Source organism: Polistes canadensis, unplaced genomic scaffold, assembly GCF_001313835.1.
Source record: "Polistes canadensis isolate GaletaPanama2010 unplaced genomic scaffold, ASM131383v1 scaffold_394, whole genome shotgun sequence".
Lineage (NCBI taxonomy): Eukaryota > Metazoa > Arthropoda > Insecta > Hymenoptera > Vespidae > Polistes > Polistes canadensis.
The window spans coordinates 18,252-41,896 of record NW_014569941.1 but is presented as its reverse complement, the minus strand read 5'-3'; the positions used below and the strand labels follow the sequence as shown (position 1 = coordinate 41,896).

Sequence of the window (23,645 nt, the reverse complement as noted above, 5' to 3'; positions counted from 1 at the left end):
TAATAGAAGCACAGTTAACGTGATTGATTCTCATGATAACTCTACAGTCATTGGTTAATTTCACCGGAAGGAAGGTAAAATTCTTCAATCATTTTCAATATCGTTCATCTAACTGACGTATTACAATATGATATATAAATGCATAAGACTTTCTATTTAAAAATTGGTTCATTAGATATTTTTATTAAATATTATAAAATTAAAAAATAAATATTTTCAATAATTTTAATATAATATGAAAAATTCGAATTAGAATTTGAATATTTTGTCAAGATTTTTTTGAATCTGATTGGTGCTTTAGTTCAAAGAAAACATGGGGTAATTGTAGATCTTTCCTCGATTGACCAATAAGATTGACCGACAACCGGTATTATTCGTTGTTTCTTACCGTTGACGATATGAGAGTGGGGGATAGCTTGACCGTTTCCAAACCATAAAACAGACACTACGCATAAAATTATTCCCGCCGCGTGGCTTGTAGTTCGTGGATTGTAATTTTGCGGTTTGGTTATAAATCCCGCCATATCCTCGTTGAAAGACGAAATTTAATAGCATTTTGGGTTCGCGAGAGATGAGAAAGAAAATGTAATAGAATTTATATATTTAATATTGTATTAATGTTTTGTTTTTCATTGTTATCGTTACAAGCCATCATCGTAATTTTATGTCGAATTGATTTCGTTACAGCGTGCGCAACATTTAGCAAGTTGAAAACAAGATATGGCAAACGTATCACTTGACAAAGAAACGTTTTTTCGACGCATGAAACGTCTTTACGCTTCGTGGAAAGTAAGGCCGATAATTATTATATTTATTATGCAGTTAACCAAGTTCCAAACAATGAAAATGTTTTATTAACAAAATTTGTTTTGTTCTTAGGATGGGGAAGCGGGTACTGATGACAGTTTCAGTAAAATGGATTGTCTAGTTTCTGCTGTCGGTAAAGATGATAATATCGTTTATAGTAAATCTGCAGCACTGCAAGTAAGTTTATTATTTTATGATTCACTATTTGATAATTTCTGATAAGAGAAATTATTTTATAAGTTGTTTTTATCTATACATCTTTATATCTTTATTCCATTGTATTTGCTTGATTGTAGACATGGTTACTCAGTTACGAGCTTACAGATACAATAATGGTTTTGGCCGATGAGTTTATTTACTTTTTAGCGAGCAAGAATAAAATTGAATTCTTACGAAAAGTGGAGAATCAAAAAATAGAAGACACAGAGGTGCCTCCGGTTATGTTACTTGTTAGAGATAGGGTATGCTAATTTTATTTCTTAATTTTGCTTATCTAGAATAAATTTTAATTAAATATAAGTATACTTGAGAGAAGAAATATGTATGTAATTGTGAACATATTCCAGAGTGACGAAGACAAAGCTAATTTTACCAAACTTATTGATGTAATAAAGAAAAGTAAAAAAGGTAAAACATTGGGTGTATTTTCGAAAGAAAACTACCCAGGTGCCTTCATGGATGCATGGAGAGCATCTTTAAGATCTGAATCTTTTGATACGGTACAATTTATTATTTTATTTCTTTATAATGCATTATGCACAGATAAAAGATTATAATTTATCTGTAATTTTAATTAAATTAGGTCGATGTAAGTGCTGCTGCAGCATACTTAATGTGCCCAAAAGAAGAAAGTGAGATTTTAACCGTAAAGAAAGCTTGTTTAGTCTCTGTTGATGTATTTACTAAGTACCTTAAAGATCAAATTATGGAAATTATTGATTCTGATAAAGTATTTCATTATATTTATTATATTATTTTATAAAGAATATTTGTGTATGCATAAATATTAATAAATTGAAATGTTTTAGAAAGTCAAACATTCAAAACTAGCGGAAGGTGTGGATACTGCTATAACAAATAAAAAATATGTTACCGGAGTTGATATAAATCATGTTGATATGTGTTATCCAGCTATTATACAGAGTGGTGGAAACTATTCCTTAAAGTTTAGTGTAGTTAGTGATAAAAATATTCTCCACTTTGGTGTGATCGTTTGTTCTTTAGGAGCACGTTACAAATCTTACTGTTCAAATATAGTTAGGACGTTATTAGTTAACCCCACAAAGACAATAGAGGTAAGAGTTAAGATTTAAAAAAATGCGAATATATATAGGTGTAACATAAATATGACATATAAATCATTTCAGGATAATTACAATTTTCTTTTACAATTAGAAGAAGAAATATTAAAAAAGCTCGTTGCTGGTACAAAGTTGAGCGATGTATATGAGACAGGTGTAAAATTTGTTAAAGATGAGAAACCTGATATGTTGGATCACTTGACTAAAAACTTCGGATTTGCAATGGGTATTGAATTCAGAGAAAGTTCATTATTGTTAGGTCCAAAGACACATGCATTGGCAAGGAAGGGTATGGTTTTCAACATCAACGTAGGTTTAGGCAATCTTTCAAATCCAGATGCTACTGAGAAAGAAGGGAAAGTATATGCTCTTTTTATTGGCGATACCGTTATAGTCAATGAGGTAATGTCAAATTTTTTAAATTATTTTTCTTTAAACAGAGTTTCAGTATACAAGAGATAAATGTAAGTAAATTATTTTATATTTTGATATTTTAGGGTCAGCCTGCTACAAATTTAACACCTTCAAAAAAGAAAGTAAAAAATATAGGTATATACGTTAAAGACGATGAAGAAGAAGAGGAAGAAGGCAGTGGTAAAGAGAACGAGCCTAAACCTGAGATATTGGGTAGAGGTAAAAGAACAGCTGTTATAGAGTCCAAGTTAAGAACGGAACATAGTTCAGAGGAAAAGAGAAAACAACATCAAAAAGAGTTGGCTCAACAATTGAATGAAATTGCTAAAGCTCGGTTGGCTCAACAATCTGGAGGAAAAGAACAAGAAAAAATACGTAAATCAACTGTGTCATATAAGAGTTTAAGCCATATGCCACGTGAACCAGAAGTGAAAGAACTAAAGTTATATGTTGGTAAGATCTATTAATTGTTCTATATTTATAGGAATCTATTAAAATTGATGTAACATAGTATAATATTAGCATTTCAATTTAAAATGACTTTGTTAAAGAATTATTAATCTATCTGTTACGGAATTTCTTTTGTTTTTTAAATGTTTAATCAATTTTAATTATGATAATGTATGCACTTTTGACATGGCATCTTATACAATGGGAATGTTACAATGAACAGATGGCTCGTAGCGAAGAGATTAATAATATTTGTTTGTTTCTTGTATAGATAAGAAGTACGAAACAGTAATTTTACCAATTTTTGGAATTCCTGTACCTTTCCATATATCAACAATCAAGAACATTTCTCAATCTGTTGAGGGTGACTACACGTATCTTAGAATAAATTTCTTTCATCCTGGTGCAACAATGGGTCGTAACGAAGGAGGCTCGTATCCACAACCTGACGCCACTTTTGTAAAAGAAGTGTTAGTATTATATTATAAATATATATATATATATATTTTAATTTTGTTAATAATCATCATTAAAAAAAGATATTACTATTTTTAATCAAAAATTATTTTGCAATATTTTTAGAACATATCGCAGTACAAATACCAAAGAACCTGGTGAAATTTCTGCTCCCTCATCTAATTTAAATACAGCATTTAGATTGATTAAAGAAGTTCAAAAAAAATTCAAGAATAGAGAGGCAGAAGAAAGAGAAAAGGAAGATTTAGTAAAACAAGATACATTAATACTTTCACAAAATAAGGGTAATCCAAAACTAAAAGACTTATACATCCGACCAAATATTGTTACTAAAAGAATGACAGGAGGCTTAGAAGCTCATACCAATGGTTTTCGATATACTTCTGTTAGAGGCGACAAAGTTGACATTTTGTACAATAATATTAAAAATGCTTTCTTTCAACCATGCGATGGGGAGATGATAATCCTTCTTCATTTTCATTTGAAGGTAAGCACTAAATTGCGCTAATAACTCTAATTGCAAATACTTTTTCTCTAATATATATTTTATATTTTTAGCATGCCATTATGTTTGGTAAAAAGAAACATGTAGACGTACAATTTTATACAGAAGTTGGTGAAATCACTACAGATTTAGGAAAACATCAACATATGCATGATCGTGATGATCTTGCTGCAGAACAATCAGAACGAGAGCTCAGGCACAAACTAAAAACAGCATTTAAAAGTTTTTGTGAAAAGGTAACATTTCAGAAAATAATTAATTCAATTTGTATTATTTGTATTAATTATCCATATTTTCAATAGGTTGAAGGTATGACCAAACAAGAAATTGAATTTGATACACCATTCAGAGAATTAGGATTTCCTGGTGCCCCATATCGAAGCACTGTACTTTTACAACCTACTAGTGGATGTTTAGTAAATCTCACAGAATGGGTATGCTTTTAAATTTCATTTTCGTTTATCACGTAATTTTATATTTCATCATGTTTAGCGATATCAAATATATCACATGAAATTTTAATTTATTTTGAATTTTAGCCTCCATTCGTCATTACATTGGAAGATGTCGAACTTGTTCATTTTGAAAGAGTACAATTCCACTTAAAAAATTTTGATATGATTTTTGTTTTTAAAGATTATCATAGAAAAGTTGCTATGGTTAATGCCATTCCAATGAACATGCTTGATCACGTCAAAGAATGGTTAAAGTAAGTTTTATTTATTTATTTCATATGTGTTTATGCATTTACACATAGATGTTGTTAATATTGTCTTATATCTTTTTTCAGTTCTTGCGATATTAGATATACAGAAGGAGTTCAATCTTTGAACTGGACAAAAATTATGAAAACTATAACAGATGATCCAGAAGGATTTTTCGATAGCGGTGGTTGGACATTTTTAGATCCAGAAAGTGATGCTGAAAATGAAGAAGTCGAAGATGAAGAAGAAGAAGAAGATGATGCTTATGAGGTTTGATATTCTATTTTTTAATTTGTTAATAATTAACAAACATTCAATTTATTTTTTTATGAAGTAATATTTAAATTTCATTGCAGCCATCTGATTTAGATAGCGAAGAAGAATCTGATGATGATTCAGAATATTCAGAAGCATCTGAACATTCCGATAGTGAAGGTAATTTGATAAATAAAATATTTTCTTTTAAAACAAAATTTAATTTGAATTATCTCATAGAAAATTTATATTTTATTTGCAGAAGAAGAATTGGGTAGTTCAGAAGAATCTGGTAAAGATTGGTCAGATCTAGAACGAGAAGCAGCTGAAGAAGATAAAGAAAGAGGAGAAGGTCGTTATCGCGATGATTACAATGCTTCTAGTAAAAAGAAGAAATCGAGTCGTAGACAATCACCTTCACCCGTAAAGGACAAGTATGAACATAACAAAATTGTTAGAAAACATATTGTTATAAAACACATTATTATAATATATATTACTTATTATTATTTTAAGGCACAATTCGAAGCACAAAAGTTCTAGTAATTCCAAAAGTAAAAGTTCATCCAGCAGTAAAGATAGAAGATCATCAGATAAACACAGGTACGTGTATACACACACACGCACACTCAATTTATAAGTAAAGAAGTAAATATTGAAAACATATACTACATTATTTTCTACTGATATATACACAGGGTGCCCTAGGGTTTACTGGCCAAACTACAAGAGTATATTCTATAAGTAAAAATAAGAAAAAAATATTATTTGAAATCCAATTAGAGAGAGAAATGAACAAATGAAATTGAAATAAGTAATAGCAGATATAACAAACTGATGAGTTAGTTATTAGGCTTACCCATCTAAATATTACACCAAAATTTATGTTGAAAGTTTTTTTGCCAGATGAATACGATTTCTTGTGGGCCCATACATGATTATTATGAGAATTAAATATATTCTATCTTGTAAAAGTCGTTTTGCTAATCTATAAAATCCTCGATGAGAAAAAATTGTCATTTACTATTGCATTCACATACCAATTACAAAATTAATTTATTTTTTGTAATCTGTTGGAAGTAATTCTTGAAAAATTAAATAATAATAAGCAAATCTTTTTTGGCCAGTAAACACCAGGACATCCTTTAATTATATTTCATCAGTAGATATTATATTGAGTTGATAATTCAATAATTAAAGAACGGATCGATCGCGGAGTGGGGGATCACACAAGAAAGTGTCTCCTTCCAAATCATCTAAACACAGGTGATTACCACCAATTGTTACTATTTCATAAATATTATACTAATAATGCTTCATTTTTTCATTTTTTTCGCATAGTCCCAGAAAAAGTGATAAACATGATAGACATGATAGACATGATAGACATGATAAACATGATAAACATGATAGGCACAAGTCATCGCACTCTTCTTCTAACAGCAAGAAACGGTCACGTGAAGACAGTACAGACAGAAGTAACAGAGGGTCCAAAAAATCAAAGTAAGTATTTGTAAAAATAAAAGCTTATATAAAACACTTAAGCCATTTATCTCTCTCTCTCTGTTAAATCAATTAATTCCATAAAATAAAATGTAGAGTAAATTGATACAAAAATATTCATTGTCATATCACTTATATTATTTAATGGCCATACAAATTGATGTTTTATTTAATAGCGTTAAACTTTATTATCAAGGAATTTCCTTTAAATATAAAAATAAATTGAAAAAAGTATTAAATATTGATCGAATATTTTGATGCTGAAATTTAAACAAATTTTAAAAGTGGAGTTAATTGCTTTGGCCTATGAGTTGGCTTATAATCAATGCTTAGTGATTTAGAAAAAAAAATATGTTAAACGATTAAGTACATTTATTCTAATTATATAAATTTATTATAGGAAGTGAATGTGGAAGGAAATTGTGGATTGAAAATTTGATACTTGTATGAACTCACATATGTGCTGATTTTAAATGAAGCTTTGTCATCTCTGGTTTGGAAAGTAGACAGTATGCCTATAAGGATAGTACATTTTCTTGCATTGAAAATACTTATTTAAGGTGTTAAAATACGTGTACACGTACCGAATGTTGAATTCAACATGTACATCAAAAACACCCTAATGAAAGCCAATTAATGTAAAGTTGTATGCAACAAATTTTTTGTTATTGGTCACAATTGTATATAAAAGTATAGTTTTTACCTATAATAAACATATACAATCAGATATGTATACATCGTACCTCAACTATTGGTATTAAATTCATTGTCAACCTATAAATAATATAACAACGGTACTATTTAATATTCTTCATTTATAATTATCTCCTTTTCAATGTTACCACTGTACATTACTGTAAAAGTATTTTGAGATTATTTCGTGTAAATAGTATTTTTGCAGTTAATTAAATTTTGTTTGTCATATTTTTTCCTAACTTCGGCTAATTCAAGTATATTATTTATATTTTTTAACATAGTAAGATAAATGTACTGTTCTATATTATAAGGAAGATTACATTCATTATATGTGACATTTAACATAGTTCAATACTACAAGTATTTTCATGCAAGAAAATGAACTATCTATGATGTGCAGGAATGCAAGCATCCACATAATTCAAAAAAATACAAGATAAGTAAAAGAAAGTTTCAAGTTTTCTTTGCTTAATTATGAAATTTGTACCTTTGCGATAGAAATAAATAATAAGATATTTATCATTAATATAGAAGTAATGTCACTTTTAAGATAAACGTTCCATACAAACATGAAATATTTAAAATCGATGATATATATATATATATATGTCTAACAACAAGTGATTTTTTTACATCGATAAATTGTTAAAATATTTATCGTTAATATACTTTAGGTTTACTTTAGATATAATGTTGATATACACTTTAAGTATATGTATGCGCGTGTTCTGTGTAAGTGTGCAAGCGCGCGTGTATATATATTGTCGATATATTTTACATAACAAAAACATTCAAGTTCCAAATATGGCAGGCGAAAAATCCATTGAAGAAGATCCGTCTATTAATAAGGTAAATGTAGGATATAAGTGAAAGTACTCTCTGGCAAGTGGTATTGCTGCTTTCACCGCGCGATGTTTCACCATCGTATACATAACTGAAGAAACCACGGGGAAGTCATTTCTACGGTGGTTATATTAATTACAATGCCCCAAAGTTCTTCAAAAGTAAGCATATACATAAATAAATCTATAAAAAGACAAATACCACGAATGAAAAATATCAGTCAATGATTATTTTATTGCGTTTATTTATAAAAATGTAAAAGCTGAATATATATATACATTCACGAAAGAGAGTAATTTATCGCTTATTTATAAATACTTTTATATAAGTACATATTAAAATACTTATTATTAAAAGTAATTTTGTACAGTCAGATAACGAAAAATCGACACAACACATTTAATGTTGAACAATAAATTCTAATTTCGCCCTATTTGATCAATTTGAGTTTGCAGATTGTTAACAACTTCTGATGGTACGTGTTCTCCAAGTATTTCAAAAAGATTTATCCTTTGATCTCCAGGAATCGATTCATATGCAGCTAATTCTATTCCTTCCTGAACTTTTTGTATCGTCGCATCCTTAGGAATGAGATAGGTATTTTGAGCTTGTCTAATCGCTTCATTACTGAAGACTTGACCATCTTTTTGCGGGTATGCCGATGCGATCGTTATTACAACAAGAACGATCGAGACAATCTTGTGAAATCTCATCTGTGAGAATGAACATCAAAATATATATTTACACACGGAAATATGTTAATATTCTAACAATATTAATGTTCAATCAAATATATAAGAGTAAATAAATATTAAATTTAATTTTATATATTTATTCTTCATTCCTTCTGAAATAAAATAGTAGTTTTTGTTTCTAATTATATATCACATCCGGTATATATTTATCTATATTAGAATAAATTTAAAAATAAAAAAAATGCACATATAATAAAACATTTATTAAAAGTTGAATACGTAATTAAAAAAAAGAAAAAGAAAGAAAATTTATTGATTTATAATAATTGTTCACCAAACATCAATTTACAAGAACAATAAATTTCCTGGTATTAAATTAGAGCTTATATTATCTCCAAAAAAATCTTATTTTTTAATTTCAAATAGAATTTATAAATATATTACAAAAAGAAAAGACTATCATCATATGCTATTCGAAAAAGAAAAAACCGAATGTATATTATATCCTAAAAAACAAATAATCTTTTTATCACAACATAATGCACACTCACGGTTGGTTTTTTTACGGCGAAGCAAAGTGCTGTTTTACGAATGATTCCAGAAGAACGGAACTAAGCGGAGCGATGGTAGAATGTTCCTTATATACTCAGGTAAAGCCTCAGGTAAAACAGGTGAACGCCACTCCCATTAATGGTTAATAAGAAATCAACGTTTTAAGCTTTAATTTAAAACCGGATTAATCACTTCTAACTCATTTGATTCTCAATAAGATTGCTTTTATAGTAAAATCGGTCAAACTTGTACTAATCTCCATGTTCATCTCCTTAATTGTTTAATAACAAAAAAAAAATACATTTCCATTTTGATGTAAAATACGCATTATATAGATATGATGCAAATATATGTTTTGATAATAACATATATGATACAAAAAAAATTATTTAATTAAATAATTATATAATTTTTGTATGAAATTGCAAAATTTCGTTTTTTATATATATTTTGAAATAAATGATTGAATATATTTCGTTATTAAAAATGTATAGTTTAAAGTTTTTTTTTCAAATCTATCAACAATTGGAATTCGTCTGCTATTTGGTAAATGTACTGTATTTTTACGTATGTGTGTACGTTTGCATGTATTACGTACGATATATATATCGGATGAGTGTATTATTTGGACGAGTAGAAAGTGATGCAACGAAAGAAGCCGGGGACAACTCACATTTTAGACTTTCATTTGATCATTCTTGAATCGTAACACATTTTATAAAAGAATTAAAGAATCTTTACTATGACGCGTTGTAAATTTAATACCGTTTTCAAATAAAAATATTTTATTTAAATATATATTTTTACGAATGTTAATAATATGTTTAATTTTTATATAAATAAATAATTTTAATAAATTTATTTTTTATATATTAATCTCTTTCTCTCTCTCTCTTTTTCTCTCTCGTTTGTATTCATAATATATCATCGAATTTTTTAATACTTTTATAGATTTTTCCATAACGGTTTTATAGTATAACAAGTATAAAGTGTAAGTAATTTCAACAGTGGATACATTGCAACATATTAAAATAATATATATATGTGTATTTTATGAGTATAAATAATTTCGGTAGTTTGATAGCCATTTGAAGGAATTTATATCAAATAGCTACTTAAAGTATCTTGTATATATGTATGTATGATCGTTTATGTTAATGAACGATTAATTATTCACCAAAAGAATATACCTTAAGAAGAAATATCAGTACCATTATCACTAGAGAAAGATCTCATTCAATTTTAAATATAAAGCTTAATTCTAAGATGCTTTCTTTGTAGAAATAGTCAGATAGAAGATTGTGGTGTAATAAATATGGTAATGCATAAATATTAATTTTATAAAGTATATGCTGGAAATTTAGCCATACTTGGTTTTTGCATATCTATAAGGAAATAAATGACACCAGCAAGACCTAAAATAGTACATATAAAGAAGACTATTATTAATATATATATATATTTTAATTATTTAACAATTAAAAATTTACTATGTACCTTCAAACAAAGAAAATGGTCTGTCTGGAATTCTATTTTGATTTTCTCCGTAATCAAAACACCATTCTGCAAATTTACAAGCTCTATATAGATGTTTTGGATCCTGAAAAATAAGGTTTGTATTTTGTATTAAACATAATTATAACAACCTGACATAAGACATAATACAGATAATTCAGATATTCTTTATATAAGCTGTTCACAGAGTTGTCTCTCCATAAAAGAAACTAAAAATTAATAATTAATGTAGAAACCTTCGTTTGTTGAAATAGATGTAGAAAGGTATATGCATTTCCAGAAACCCCATGACATATTCCATACCCTTTTTTTAACAGACCCCTTTCCCAAATTACTTCTCCACATTGTATAGCAGTTTGTAAAAATTTCTTATCCAAATATATCTGTAATTATAAATACAATGAAATTATTTCTTATCTAATTACATTATCTGAAAATGAGATACATATATAATGACCTCATAGGCAAGGCAAAATAACATGGTCATTCCTGGAGCTCCATGACACCAGTGTATTAATTTATCTGTCTTACTTCCTACCGAAGAAGGAAAATTTCCTGATGGATATTTTAAATCTTGAAGGTAATCTAAAGCTGGTAATATGTCATTTTTTAACTGTTCTTCTGTCAAATAATAATGAGCCTGCCAAAAAGAAATAGAATGAAATATAGCATAACGATATATATATATATATATATATATATATAAATAAACTTATAATTAATATTATTTTATTATTGTAGTATATATACTTGTAACAGTATGTAGAGAATACCAGCCAGTCCATGAGCTCCACCAAGATATTCACTATCATGCCACGAATACATAAGTGGAGTCTCATAGTGTCTTGATTTGGAATATATATTTCCAGATTTGATTATACAAGAAATAACCTAATGAACATTTTATAATATTAAAGTAAATAATTATAGAAATATTGTCTGTAGATAATGAATATATTGATTACTATGAAACAATACCTGTTTGATAATATCACTTTCTATAGGTGACGGGGATATATTTGAATTTACATAAAGAAGAGAGAAAAGATAGCCAGCTCTTCCATAAAGTAATTCATCACATACTTTGCCATGTTCCTTTACAACGTGGGATGATAATGATATTAATCTAAAAAAATATCATTTTGTTAGCATGCATTCATATATCTATATACGCAATTTCTAATGTTTAATATTATACGTACTTAGATATAGCTTTTTGAGAATCATCCTTATTTCCATGTTTATGAAATAGAACTGCACCAAGTGCTAATGGTCCAGATAAACCAGTTAAGAAAGTTATTTCTTTTCTCCATTGAAATTTGTTGATACAGGTTTGCAACAATTCTATTGCTTTCTAAAAAATAAATAAATTCATAATTTTGCTATTAAAAAAGGGAGACATCGAATGGATAAGAGTATAATTTTTAGATAATTATTAATTATACAACATACAGAATAATATGCAGGTTCGTCGAAATAATCAGCATAGAGTTTAAACATATTTGCTATACCAGCTGTTCCTGTGTAAATAGAATGATCGTCATTATAAGTCCAATCATTTTTATTTTCCTCTAATTTTTGTAACAATTTTATGGTTTTTGTATATAACAAAACTTTAAAATTATCTGTTATCTGTAAGACAATAACAATCAATATATATTATATTTTTATCATCTTATTGTAATTTGATAATAAAGTATGATTATAAAATTTGTTTATTACAGTATTTTCTTCAAGCTTCAACACGGTAATAGAAGATGTATTCGTATAATCCGGAAAAGGATTTTTATAATTTCGAGAAGTCTCCATTATGTATCTATGGTTATAGCTTGGGTATAAAATACAAAATTTCTTATGATTTGTTGAATTTTTACTCCCTCTAGAGAAAAAAATATTGTGTTTAATAATTTTTTATTACTTATAAGAATAAATTATAAACTCTGTGACATTTATATATTAATTATGTTAATATTTTCTTATCTATATGCGCTTTTACACAATCAAATTTTCTTCTAACTTTTTATTAATTTTTGTTATATTCCAATTGTATCAATATACGAAACACCATGCACGATTTTATAACGAATATAAGTTTATATTCATTTAATATTATTTATAAAAATATATCGTTTTTTAATGTATAAGATAAAAATTCATGTAAACATTTTAATCGATCGATACTTTTGTGCGCAATTCGCATAGATTTTGTTAGTTTAGCTTACGATACATAATTTCTTTAAAAACAATGAAAATCGTAACATAACACAAACTAATTATATATGCATTGTTAATTAAATATTTAATCGTGATAAAATATACAATGTAGAAATTTATTAATAAAAATAATTGTTTGAAGAAAAATTTATATCTAAACTCGGTCGGTAATGAATAACAACTAATTTATCGACGGAGTTTGAATTGTAAAATGAAAAGAGCGCGAAAATCAAAATTCGAAGGACCGGCGAAATAAAGATTTTGAGATTAAGCAAGATATCGTTGTAACATATTATTACGATTATTCTCCATAACGCTTATCATCCATATAAGAATTAATTTTGGAGAAAACTGATATATCAGTTTAACCATGCTGATTAATAAGGTATGAGGAATGAAGCCTGTTGTAACGATTTCCTTTCCGATCGTTTTGATAGCACTTTGAACATATTCATCCGGAGTTGGTATCATCCAGCCAGCTTTTGGAGAATCCATTGTATGATTGGTAATGGTTCCAGGTAAAAGACATTGTATGATTATACCATGTTTGCCGTATTCGATTTGTAAATCTCTGCTGAATTTTAAAACGTATGCTTTCGTTGCTGCGAAAACAGTCAACAATGGACATGGCATCAGAGCCACACTAGAAGAGACATTAATTACAACACCTTTACCACGTAAAACCATCTGTGGTAATACTATTCGGCACATATTCGTCACAACAACGATATTACAATGTATAATATTCATATAAATTTTATCTTTATGCGGTAGATCCAGGAAATATTCTGGATGAGGATAAGAAATACCGAGATTATTCACCAATACGCCCACTTCCAAATTTAATATCTCTTTCTCTATTGCACGATAAGTTTCCATTCCTTCCGAAAAGTCTAATCTTATTATTTTCGTTCTAACATTGCATAGAGTTTCTATTTCATTGGCAAATATTTTCAAACTTTCGGTATCGGGACTTATTAGGACAACATTTAATCCTGCTTTCGCAAGTGCTTCGGCATACGCTTTTCCAATGCCATGTGAGCAACCAGTTACCATTCCCCATTTACCCATCGATAATAAATCGATTTTCTTGTCATTAGAAAAGCTATTAATTATTTTACTTATTATGCCGTGATAAATTCTGTAACTCCAATAAAATATCGTCAAATAACCTATTTTTTCTATGACACCCATTGCGAATGAGTTTTTTTAGTTACAGAGCACAACAATACATTCGTTCATTTATTTTCCAATGATTTCTAATTTCGGTTACGTCAATCATGTCACTGATCAAAAATGACAAATCTTTATGAATGCTCAAATAGATTTTTTAATTATAAGTTTTATGAAACGTGGAACCGTGTCCGATAAAGTTGCAATTTATCGTATTAATTATATCATTTTAAGAGATAGTCATTTCATAGAATTGCGAGTTTGCAATGCACTAATACAATGTATATAGCATAACGCAGTATAATTAGGACAATTTTATTGGCTATTTGTTATTATATGAACTGAAACAAAATAAACGAATTGTTAACATGATATAATTCGTTTCAAAAAACAATTAATCTACATTTTCATGTGACTCATTCGCACCGATCGACTCTACAAATGATTCTCGTAACCAAAGTCGAATAGAATCAATTTGCTGACTTAAGGCTAACGAACTTGTACCACCGATAACGTCGTATTGTTCAACGCTTCTTTTGAAATCCCAGATACAATGCACGTCTTTCTCAAAAATGCGGCTAGAAATTTGTAAAATTATATTTTAAAAAAACATTTAATGCGTTAAATATGTAAATACTGTAGCTTTTCGTTTGATGTTCGCTACATTAAACGATTTACCTTGATGTTCGCTACATTAAACGTTTTACCTTATTTTCTGTAATTTTTCTAATGGCATTTCGCATAATGGTATTTCTTCTGATTCAGCACAAGTTACAACTTTGCCAGCCAAATGATGTGCTTCTCTGAATGGTAACTAAAACATTAGAAATATTTAAAATCACTGATATCACTTATAATCGTTCGATAGATTATTCTTCTCCATTTGTTTATATTCCAATATATATGATACTTTACCCCTTTCCGCACAAGATAATATGCCAAATCGGTAGCCAGCATATCGGTTGTTAACGCATCCCTACATTTTTCTTTATTTATCGTTAAAGAACCTAATGCTTTTTCAATAATAAGAAATATACTATTTAACGTATCGATCGCAGAAAATAATGCCTCTTTGTCTTCTTGAAGATCTTTGTTATATGTAGATGGAATACCTTTGAGAGTCGTCATAAAACCTATGCACTGAAACCATACATTACCATTAGTTATCTTTTTTTATTATCGTGTATATAATCTTCTCAATTAATAAGATATATATGTTACCGTCAAAGCCGGAAATCAATCCTTGCTAGTAATTCCTCGGCATTACTATGAATGCAAAGAACCTTCAGCCGAAGTCGGAAATTGAAAAATTCTTCCAGTTTTTTCTAGACATCGAACATAATACTTTGATATTCTATAAAATATCAAATTACTATTTTTTGAAAAGTTTTGGTAAATATTTTTTATGCTAAAAGTGAATAGATTTTAGTAAAACTTATATTAAATTAAAGTACACTCTTTTATCTACGCGAGGAATACCATATCGAGTAATAAATTTAGCATGTAAACTTCAAAAAATGTCAGAGAATGCAATGCTGTAAATTATGCATCTTTGCAATTTCTTTGAAAAGTTTTGGTAAATATTTTTTATACTTTTAGCAAATAGATTTTAATGAAACTTATATTAAATTAAAGTACACCCTTTTTCCTACGTTTAAAATACCTTATCGAGTTATAAATCAATTTCCAAAGGCTATATTTTCTAGACATTAGTTAGACAGATATTCATAGAGATTTCCACGGGGAAATCTGTATCTTTTGTTCCCTATCGTATCGGAAGATACACAGGTTTAGAACGAAATGTTTTCTACCTGCATGGGTTGTTTTGGAGGGGAGGGGCTGCTTATTGTTGTGTGTGCCTGTCCCGGGAATGTATTCTTTTCAATGTTGTTTAAATAGTAATTTGATATTCTATAGGATATCAAATGACTGATTTCCAGCTTTGACGGTAACATATATATACGAATATTAAACAGATTGAAAATGTTTAGGAAAACCTTTCCAAGCAAAGTCCCACTTTTTCCACGTATCAGTTCCATCAAATCAGGATTACGTTTTTGCGGCATTAAACTACTACCAGTTGAAAATTCGTCGGAAAATTGTACAAAGCCGAATTCGTTGGTATTGTAAATGATTAAATCTTCGGCTAATCGACTTAAATGTATCATCGTTAAAGATGACCAGAACAGAAATTCAGCTGCATATAGATAAATCATTATTTTTAGCAATACATTATCATTATAAATATATATATATATGATAAGTAAAAATATCTTACCAACGAAATCTCTATCGGAAACTGCATACATGCTATTAAAAGTAACGTCTTCAAAGTCAAGATTATTTGCTAAAAATTTTCTATCTATTTTAAATGGATTCCCAGCAATGGCTCCGCTTCCTAACGGTAATATATTTACACGTTTACGAATTTCTTGTAATCTTTCGAGATCAGCTTTTGCATACCAAGCGTAACTGGATTATCATAATAAATTATTATCATACATTGCATTATATTATTTCTTTTTAATATACAAACCTAAGAAGCCAGTGTGACCATTTAATTGGTTGTGCACGTTGCATATGCGTATAACCAGGCATAATTATATCGTTATCTTTTTCAGCACGATTAATCATTGTCTAAAAATAAATAATTTTTAATACAAATGATATTTCATTTAATACCTTATATACATGTATACAGCATACAAATATATATTATGCACAGTATTAATTAATATCGTTAATAAGTTTAATTTTCAAAAATATAATATAAACAAACGTATATACTTCGATGAAGTTAATTATTCTCAAGTAAAGTTTGTCTATCGATTTTCGAAGATACAATCGAGTATCTGTTATTGCTTGATCGTTTCGACTTCTGCCAGTATGCAATTTCTTGGCTACGTCACCGATTAATTCCTGTAATGATAAACATTTATTGATTTATCGATTGTCTTAAACCATAATTTTTACAATAACACTTTCATGGATTCATTTCAGGAACAATACTTTGGAAAAATCAATTATTCTTTTATGCTTATTTTTAAATTGCTGAATATTAAAAATAAAAAGTATTGAAGAAAGTTGCAAAGTTCGATACTTAAACTTTAAATGAGGAAAATATTCTTATTTTTGTATCGTCTGGCTAAAATGATTCTATAATAATGATCTTATTAATTATTCGTTAAAATTTTACCGTTAATCTGCGTTCATTTGCACTGTGAATATCTTCGTCTTGATGAGTGATAACGAATTGATTGGCCTTCCATTCGTTGAAGATCTATTAACATTGTGAGTTTCGTTTTTATCTTTTTTTAAATACTTTTTCGAAGTAATAGAATTATTTTATTTAAATTAATTTTTAAAATACGTTTGCGGGTTTATCTTTTTTATTTGTTAGACCTTTTCAAAACCATTCTCGATAAGTTGTACTTCTCCTTCTGTTAACAATCCAGCTTTACATAGTGCATTTGCATAAGCGATGCTTCCCTAAAAATGTAATTAAGATAATATTAGATATATATGTAGATATTTTTGTTCTCTTATAATTTTCCTTACCTCTATATCTTCTGCATATAATCGTTTATCGATTTTAATGGATGCATTCAGGTCATGAAAATCAGGATCGATTTCTTTCGTAAAACGACCACCCCATAATTTTTGGCATTTCTATTTCATGCGTATATACGAATGCAAAAATTACATATATTATTAACATCATTAAGGAAATCGAATATTCTTTTAAGCCTATCTTACATTATTGCACATACATTTGTAATTATTGTATTGCCTGGAAAGTTCATGTCATTTTTATAAGATCATTCAAATGCAACACTTTTTATATTTATAATAATAAACGAAAATTATTTACACGTAATTCTATTTATAGATGATAGATATATTTTTCAAGAAAAATTTATTAAAAAATTTCAACTCATTACTAGCCAGGAATTTTAGAACAAATGTATATTTCAGTTCGAACAACCCTAAATATTAGTAGAGTACAGTACTGTAATAGATATAAGATAACTACATAATAGAAGACTGACTAAAAACTAATGTATATGTACATATAATAGCTTAGTAACGAAATCAAGTTTTAAAAAGTCATCTAAAAGAACATAAAATAAAAATCTATCAAAATTATTTTCTCTCTATTCAAAGTATGTTAATTAATATGTAATGTTTAAACCAATGTATATATGCTGAAATAATCTGAAATATCAGTAGAGTGCATTAGAATATTAAAATAATTATTAATTAATCGATAGAAGTGTCTATTGTTGTCTAAAAACTCGAAGTATAAGATCTATGTACCGTCCTCTTCGAAATTCATCATTGAAATGGATCATTGCCCTCTGTGAAAATACTTTTATTGAATATTGTTTATATGACTTTCCGATCATTACGCATGTGTATAAAGGGAATAATCTATCGAATAAATAGAATTTAATATTAAAACGTTCTGATTTTAACATTTTTTTCATTTTTCCTGACCAGTTGTGTATATCAATAAATATTTAATTTATAAACTGATATATATATATATTACTTTTTGTATTATTATTACTTTAATGGGTATTAAATTGATTCTGATATACCCATACACACGCACACATCAACTAATATAATTTCGTTTAACTGTCGATCGACTGTAAATTCTTTTTCACTTTCTCTTTCCTTTCTTTTTATATCGTTTCATAAAATTTTATCGTTACCGTTGCCTAACAAGTTTTACTTCAAAAATCCATCCAAAAAAAGATACGTTTCTTAACATAAAATTGAGGACACATTCTGTACTATCCAAAAATCGTATAAGATGAGATTAAAAAAAACTATATTTAATTTAATAAAATGATAAATTAAACACTCACTTGGTTATTAATATAACTTACATATAAGAAAATAATTCTTACCCGAGTCGACATGGTTGAAATTATGAATTATAACTGATACGTATAATATAGGTCGATGTTTTCTATCGAATCCCAGTTAATAATATCATTTATTACGCAACTTTCACAGATCATTTCATAAAAATATAACATTATTATCATTGAGAGATAAAAAATTGATGCTTAGTAAATATTCTCTATGCATTAATATTCAAAAAATATAAATATATATATATTTTCGATGAAAAATATTAAATATACATATAAAGCAGATGACATGTATGTTAAAAATGTGCATATCTATTTCTAATCTCTGAAGGAAGTAGAAGTGAAATTTAAACAGGAATTACTTTTTCGTGTATATGTATATCAGTGTGTCCTTATAACATTATATTTCCTTTCTCCAACACTTGTTACAAGTATTTATGTCTTTATGTTTCCGTTTTAAATGATAATATCAAAACTGATAGAACGTCAGGGTATTTGTTTCCTATCACACCCTACCTGATTCATTTATATAACTTGATAGTTTAACATCGAGCGTGTTGTGTGTATTATAATTCTCTTAGTGCAATAATAAATGAAGTTTGCTTTATAAACATTACTTTCATAATAGATAGAGTATAGAAGTAAGATAAACGGGATCTTTCGATACAGATAGAGTATGAGTCTTTCATTATTATTGATAGAGTCGATGTGTGTGTGTGAAAGAGAGATTACTCATTCAATATCAATTTATAATATACTTATTATATATTTATTATATATATACACAGGGGATATATTCTAAAAGTCGCTTTACCGAACTGAAAAATGATAAATTTTTGTTTGGCAGATATTTAAAACAGCGAATAATTGTTTTTTAACAACATTTAACTACAGATTCATATTTTTAAATAAAAAATACAATATTATAATTCTATCAATAAACCAATATTAATTTGTCATTTTGTTTTCATGAAAAAACGACTTTTGGGATATCCTATATGTATATATCTGAAGAAAAAAAACAGGTCAATTTGTTTTAAACTTTCCACAGTAAATTAGGAAAGGACTTTGATTAATCCTTTGACTGACCTAATCCTTGAACTCGGAGTCATCGATGTACAGGAAATCTTATAAAAAATATTTATTTTTCTTTTGCATATCCTTTATAGTTTGGGAGGAGGATCTCAAGGATGGGTCCTGAAAATTTTAAAGTAAAATTCATTAAAATAATCGAGATACATTCCGATATTGATAAATAAAAGAGAACGTAAATATATGTCTTAAGCAGTCAAAGGGTTAATTAAATTACGCACTGTAATAATGGAACGAATATAGATCGCTATTATATACTCGTGAGCTTATCTAAATGCTCATCAACAAAGCTCAGTAGTAATCTCGATCGATCCGTTCGCGAAACGTTTTCTTTTCTTACCTGCCTTACTTTTTGTTCGTGCGTTTTCTCTCTTTAACAATAACACAAGTTTTCTTTTTGCTGATTAAACAAATTGGTCAAAGGATCGATCATACGAAGGACAACATGGAGAAACCTAAATTGGATAATGAAAAGGTGGAATTAGATAATAAAGAAATATTCGATAAAGCTAATGACGTTGAAAAAATTGATGGAACTAAGGATATTGTTGTTTCTGTTGATACGACGGACAAAAGATTGCAATCTTACAACACACGAGCTGCCAATGCTTTTGCAGCGAAGAAAACTGTAGCCCAGGGAATGATGGATGTAGCGTTGATTACAGCTAATGCTAATCAGTTGAGGTACCTTATTGAATATCAACGAAATAGTCCTACATTTTACGTCATTTTGATCCTCATTGTCATCAGTCTTTTGTTACAGGTATGACAGTATTTTTTTTCTTTTTCATATACACTACATATATATATATATAAATAGATACGCACGGTGTGCTGCTTTATTATGAAATTTTTGTATGAAATCGTAATGGCGCGATTATTAAAACAAATTTTTATTGTTTTATTATTCTCTTAGATCGCCGTTGGCGTAAGTTTAATTTTTAAAGGCAGATGCGATATCAAAGGACAATCTAAATCCCTTCATGCACGAAAAATTAATAATTATGTTGTCGTCGGCGTTTTTCTTATAACTATAATTAACGTTTTTGTTGCTGCGTTTAGTGTAACTACACCTACTGGTACAGGTGTTGTATCTACGCCTACGTAGATATTATTCATGGAAAATATATAATGTTTATTTTCAATAATATATGTCATAGTTTACACCCTGTTTGTAACAATACTTCAAAAGTAATACGAACGAGAAAAATTCAAATTAGAAATAGTATTTGTATATTTTTTTCTGTGAGAGTCTCGTATTTATAATTAATTAATAATTAATATATCATGCTTTTGAAATTATTTTATGAATTACAATTTGTTCATGTAACAAATATTTTGCATCTTCCAACATTTTTTTCGATTATATTATTAATAATCATATTAATTGGATTGTATAGAAAGAACATTAGCAATTGTAAAATACATAAAATTAATTTTTAACATTACATTTATTCATTCAAGACATAACAATAAAACGAATAATTTATTTTCATTTACATGTCATACTCGTATGTTGTTATTTTTTTATTGTTTTTTTTTTCCCATTGTGTACGACGATTTGGACGCACGTACAATTTCATTGAAACTAACTACTTAGATAAATAACAATATCGCTTAAGTAGTATTTTCTTTTTAAATATTTTGTTTAGGCGCGTATTATCTATTAATAACAAAAAATTAAAAATAATTGTTTAAAGTAATGTCTATGAAAAAAAATACACAATTTTTTTGTAAACATGAAAAAACAAACTTGTCTAATGTATTTATTATGTTATATTAGGCTTTAAATATGAGATACTGAAAACAAATAAATATATTTCATCGTTGAAGAATAATTTATAAACATTATTTTATATTCATATAGTATATGATTGTAATAAATTTTTAATGGAAAGTTCCTCTCTATTAAAATGTATTTCGTCTCAAAAAAAAAAAACGATGAAAAAATTATTTTAAATGAAAAATAAAAAAAATACGTTCTCTTTTCATTTTCTCATATTAATCAATAATATTAAAAAAAACTCATTAATGTATCTTAAGAGCTTTGTCGAGTACCAACATTAAATTATCGTTGATTACACTGCACTTATAGTTAAACTATACATTTTAATATAATATTGAGTAATATTTTAAATATACTTCTTTTTCAATACTAAAAAAAAAAAAGCAAACATTTATGAAGTAATTAATTTATCTTGTATAGAAGATATATCACTAAATTATTTGTACCGCCTATAATATATTCATATGAGGAATTATTTATATATATATATATATATAAATACATTATATGTATATAATATTATATCTTTTTATATATCATGTCTGTCTTTTACTCCTTCTTTTTTTCTTTCTCTCACAATGATACGCTCTTTGTAGTAATTGCTATACTGGTTTATGTTGCTACCTTTGATAACAATATATTCAATTTAATGTTTTTGATTTAAGGCATAATAACAGTTTCATTGCATATTAACATTGATATGTTAAGTCATAAATATTACTAGAAATAAAAATTATTTACTGTTATTAAAGTATCACTTAATTAATAGCACTATTATTATTACAAAATAAATGATTAAAAATTTTATAATTAACACGAATTTAATATTTGTACAATATCGTGTGAAAAAATTTGTAATCAAATTTTATACTTGACATTTTAGATAATTTTTTTTTTTGATTACCTCGACGAAGAATTTTCTTTTTTTCTTTGATATTTTCACCACACACATTAAGAAAAATAATAAGAATAAAAATTTTATATATATAAGAAAATCAGCATATTTACATAATCTTTGTATTAATTATAATCGATATCTATATATGTGATTTTTATGTGCGCAAGTGAANATTATTACAAAATAAATGATTAAAAATTTTATAATTAACACGAATTTAATATTTGTACAATATCGTGTGAAAAAATTTGTAATCAAATTTTATACATATTATTATTAATAATTTTATATATATAAGAAAATCAGCATATTTACATAATCTTTGTATTAATTATAATCGATATCTATATATGTGATTTTTATGTGCGCAAGTGAAATCTGTTTGAAACACAGATTACTTATTACTTTATTTATTTTATTTATTAAAAAAACTTTTACTGAAGCATTATTTAATACGTTGTACTACCAAGTAGTATAATCTTTTATTCATGCATATGACAATATTTTTAGATAGTTCTGGAAAAGCCAAAAAGTGTAAAAATAAAAGAAAAATAAAATACAATATATCTTATATTGCATAATGTAGAACAAAATAAAATAATTAGTAACAAGTATTTTTTATTTCTGACTAGGATTTCTCCATAGCGGTAAAATCTATCTTTTACTTCGTATCATCCTGTTAACCATATTTCGTATTGGATATTCGTGGTTTTTAAACTTAAGTCATGTATGCAAAATATTGTGAATTATAGTATTGTTATAAGCAGGTATATATCTTAAGATTCTTTCACAAGCTTGATACTATCTTTGTAATTATATAAAAATCATATACTGAAGCAATAGCCTTTTATTATATCGCGTTATTTCAAATTTTTAGTATAT

General features: G+C 27.3%; 6 protein-coding genes across 13 annotated transcripts; 2 read left to right on the top strand and 4 right to left on the bottom strand.

Moving 5' to 3' along the window:
- The first annotated feature begins 431 nt into the window (after positions 1 to 431).
- LOC106792208 (FACT complex subunit spt16) lies at positions 432 to 7,562 on the top strand. 4 transcript variants are annotated; one of them, XM_014758451.1, is made up of 21 exons: positions 433 to 585; positions 688 to 789; positions 880 to 984; positions 1,104 to 1,268; positions 1,374 to 1,526; positions 1,610 to 1,756; positions 1,836 to 2,102; positions 2,175 to 2,510; positions 2,606 to 2,975; positions 3,244 to 3,442; positions 3,555 to 3,936; positions 4,008 to 4,190; positions 4,257 to 4,388; positions 4,494 to 4,663; positions 4,745 to 4,928; positions 5,015 to 5,093; positions 5,176 to 5,347; positions 5,430 to 5,516; positions 6,114 to 6,179; positions 6,357 to 6,416; positions 6,817 to 7,562. In XM_014758451.1, the coding sequence occupies exons 2-21, from the start codon at positions 721 to 723 to the stop codon at positions 6,821 to 6,823; spliced, it is 3,333 nt and encodes a 1,110-aa protein (XP_014613937.1). In that variant the 5' UTR covers positions 433 to 585; positions 688 to 720; the 3' UTR covers positions 6,824 to 7,562. The 4 variants fall into 4 exon arrangements, with proteins under 4 accessions (XP_014613935.1, XP_014613937.1, XP_014613936.1 ...); XM_014758450.1 differs by having other exon boundaries at positions 6,327 to 6,416; XM_014758448.1 differs by having other exon boundaries at positions 6,255 to 6,416.
- Positions 7,563 to 8,190: 628 nt separating this feature from the next.
- LOC106792212 lies at positions 8,191 to 8,753 on the bottom strand. The gene has a single exon (XM_014758459.1). The coding sequence runs from the start codon at positions 8,666 to 8,668 to the stop codon at positions 8,375 to 8,377; it is 294 nt and encodes a 97-aa protein (XP_014613945.1). The 5' UTR covers positions 8,669 to 8,753; the 3' UTR covers positions 8,191 to 8,374.
- LOC106792210 (lanC-like protein 2) lies at positions 8,191 to 12,857 on the bottom strand. 2 transcript variants are annotated; one of them, XR_001382264.1, is made up of 12 exons: positions 12,735 to 12,857; positions 12,440 to 12,596; positions 12,170 to 12,349; positions 11,920 to 12,071; positions 11,696 to 11,843; positions 11,468 to 11,608; positions 11,175 to 11,357; positions 10,954 to 11,100; positions 10,700 to 10,802; positions 10,393 to 10,617; positions 9,202 to 9,473; positions 8,191 to 8,668 (listed from the first exon to the last, which is right to left on the bottom strand). XR_001382264.1 is itself a non-coding variant. In XM_014758456.1 (10 exons), exons 2-10 carry the CDS (start codon positions 12,524 to 12,526, stop codon positions 10,541 to 10,543), a joined length of 1,218 nt encoding a protein of 405 aa, XP_014613942.1. In that variant the 5' UTR covers positions 12,527 to 12,596; positions 12,735 to 12,857; the 3' UTR covers positions 10,086 to 10,540. The 2 variants fall into 2 exon arrangements, 1 of the variants encoding a protein (XP_014613942.1); XM_014758456.1 differs by lacking the exons at positions 8,191 to 8,668; positions 9,202 to 9,473 and having other exon boundaries at positions 10,086 to 10,617.
- Positions 12,858 to 13,198: 341 nt separating this feature from the next.
- Positions 13,199 to 13,987, bottom strand: LOC106792196 (very-long-chain 3-oxoacyl-CoA reductase-like). The gene has a single exon (XM_014758420.1). The coding sequence runs from the start codon at positions 13,985 to 13,987 to the stop codon at positions 13,199 to 13,201; it is 789 nt and encodes a 262-aa protein (XP_014613906.1).
- A 403-nt stretch (positions 13,988 to 14,390) lies between these two features.
- Positions 14,391 to 19,538, bottom strand: LOC106792209 (argininosuccinate lyase). 3 transcript variants are annotated; one of them, XM_014758454.1, is made up of 12 exons: positions 19,021 to 19,120; positions 17,663 to 17,773; positions 17,507 to 17,593; positions 17,301 to 17,384; positions 16,892 to 17,023; positions 16,641 to 16,741; positions 16,383 to 16,576; positions 16,102 to 16,301; positions 15,020 to 15,244; positions 14,812 to 14,918; positions 14,531 to 14,682; positions 14,391 to 14,445 (listed from the first exon to the last, which is right to left on the bottom strand). In XM_014758454.1, exons 1-12 carry the CDS (start codon positions 19,030 to 19,032, stop codon positions 14,420 to 14,422), a joined length of 1,431 nt encoding a protein of 476 aa, XP_014613940.1. In that variant the 5' UTR covers positions 19,033 to 19,120; the 3' UTR covers positions 14,391 to 14,419. The 3 variants fall into 3 exon arrangements, with proteins under 3 accessions (XP_014613940.1, XP_014613939.1, XP_014613938.1); XM_014758453.1 differs by lacking the exon at positions 19,021 to 19,120 and adding an exon at positions 19,504 to 19,538 and having other exon boundaries at positions 14,391 to 14,682; XM_014758452.1 differs by having other exon boundaries at positions 14,391 to 14,682.
- Positions 19,539 to 19,573: 35 nt separating this feature from the next.
- On the top strand, positions 19,574 to 21,967 carry LOC106792211 (ninjurin-1-like). Of its 2 annotated transcripts, XM_014758457.1 has the most exons (3): positions 19,574 to 19,661; positions 20,503 to 20,842; positions 20,996 to 21,284. In XM_014758457.1, the coding sequence occupies exons 2-3, from the start codon at positions 20,525 to 20,527 to the stop codon at positions 21,185 to 21,187; spliced, it is 510 nt and encodes a 169-aa protein (XP_014613943.1). In that variant the 5' UTR covers positions 19,574 to 19,661; positions 20,503 to 20,524; the 3' UTR covers positions 21,188 to 21,284. The 2 variants fall into 2 exon arrangements, with proteins under 2 accessions (XP_014613943.1, XP_014613944.1); XM_014758458.1 differs by lacking the exon at positions 19,574 to 19,661 and having other exon boundaries at positions 20,241 to 20,842; positions 20,996 to 21,967.
- Positions 21,968 to 23,645: the final 1,678 nt, after the last annotated feature.

Coding starts and splice junctions, on each gene's coding strand:
- LOC106792196 (XM_014758420.1), bottom strand. CDS start 13,987: ATGGTAACTGGTTGCTCACATGGCATTGGAAAAGCGTATGCCGAAGCA.
- LOC106792212 (XM_014758459.1), bottom strand. CDS start 8,668: ATGAGATTTCACAAGATTGTCTCGATCGTTCTTGTTGTAATAACGATC.
- LOC106792209 (XM_014758452.1), bottom strand. Junction 17,385..17,506: donor TCGAGAATGGTTTTGAAAAG/GTCTAACAAATA, acceptor CAATGTTAATAG/ATCTTCAACGAATGGAAGGC. Junction 16,742..16,891: donor GAATAATTAACTTCATCGAA/GTATATACGTTT, acceptor ATTTATTTTTAG/ACAATGATTAATCGTGCTGA.
- LOC106792211 (XM_014758458.1), top strand. CDS start 20,525: ATGGAGAAACCTAAATTGGATAATGAAAAGGTGGAATTAGATAATAAA. Junction 20,843..20,995: donor TCATCAGTCTTTTGTTACAG/GTATGACAGTAT, acceptor TTATTCTCTTAG/ATCGCCGTTGGCGTAAGTTT.
- LOC106792210 (XM_014758456.1), bottom strand. CDS start 12,526: ATGGAGACTTCTCGAAATTATAAAAATCCTTTTCCGGATTATACGAAT. Junction 12,350..12,439: donor TGAAGCTTGAAGAAAATACT/GTAATAAACAAA, acceptor ATTGTCTTACAG/ATAACAGATAATTTTAAAGT. Junction 12,072..12,169: donor ACGAACCTGCATATTATTCT/GTATGTTGTATA, acceptor TTTATTTTTTAG/AAAGCAATAGAATTGTTGCA.
- LOC106792208 (XM_014758448.1), top strand. CDS start 721: ATGGCAAACGTATCACTTGACAAAGAAACGTTTTTTCGACGCATGAAA. Junction 3,937..4,007: donor TTCTTCATTTTCATTTGAAG/GTAAGCACTAAA, acceptor TTATATTTTTAG/CATGCCATTATGTTTGGTAA. Junction 4,389..4,493: donor TAGTAAATCTCACAGAATGG/GTATGCTTTTAA, acceptor TTTGAATTTTAG/CCTCCATTCGTCATTACATT.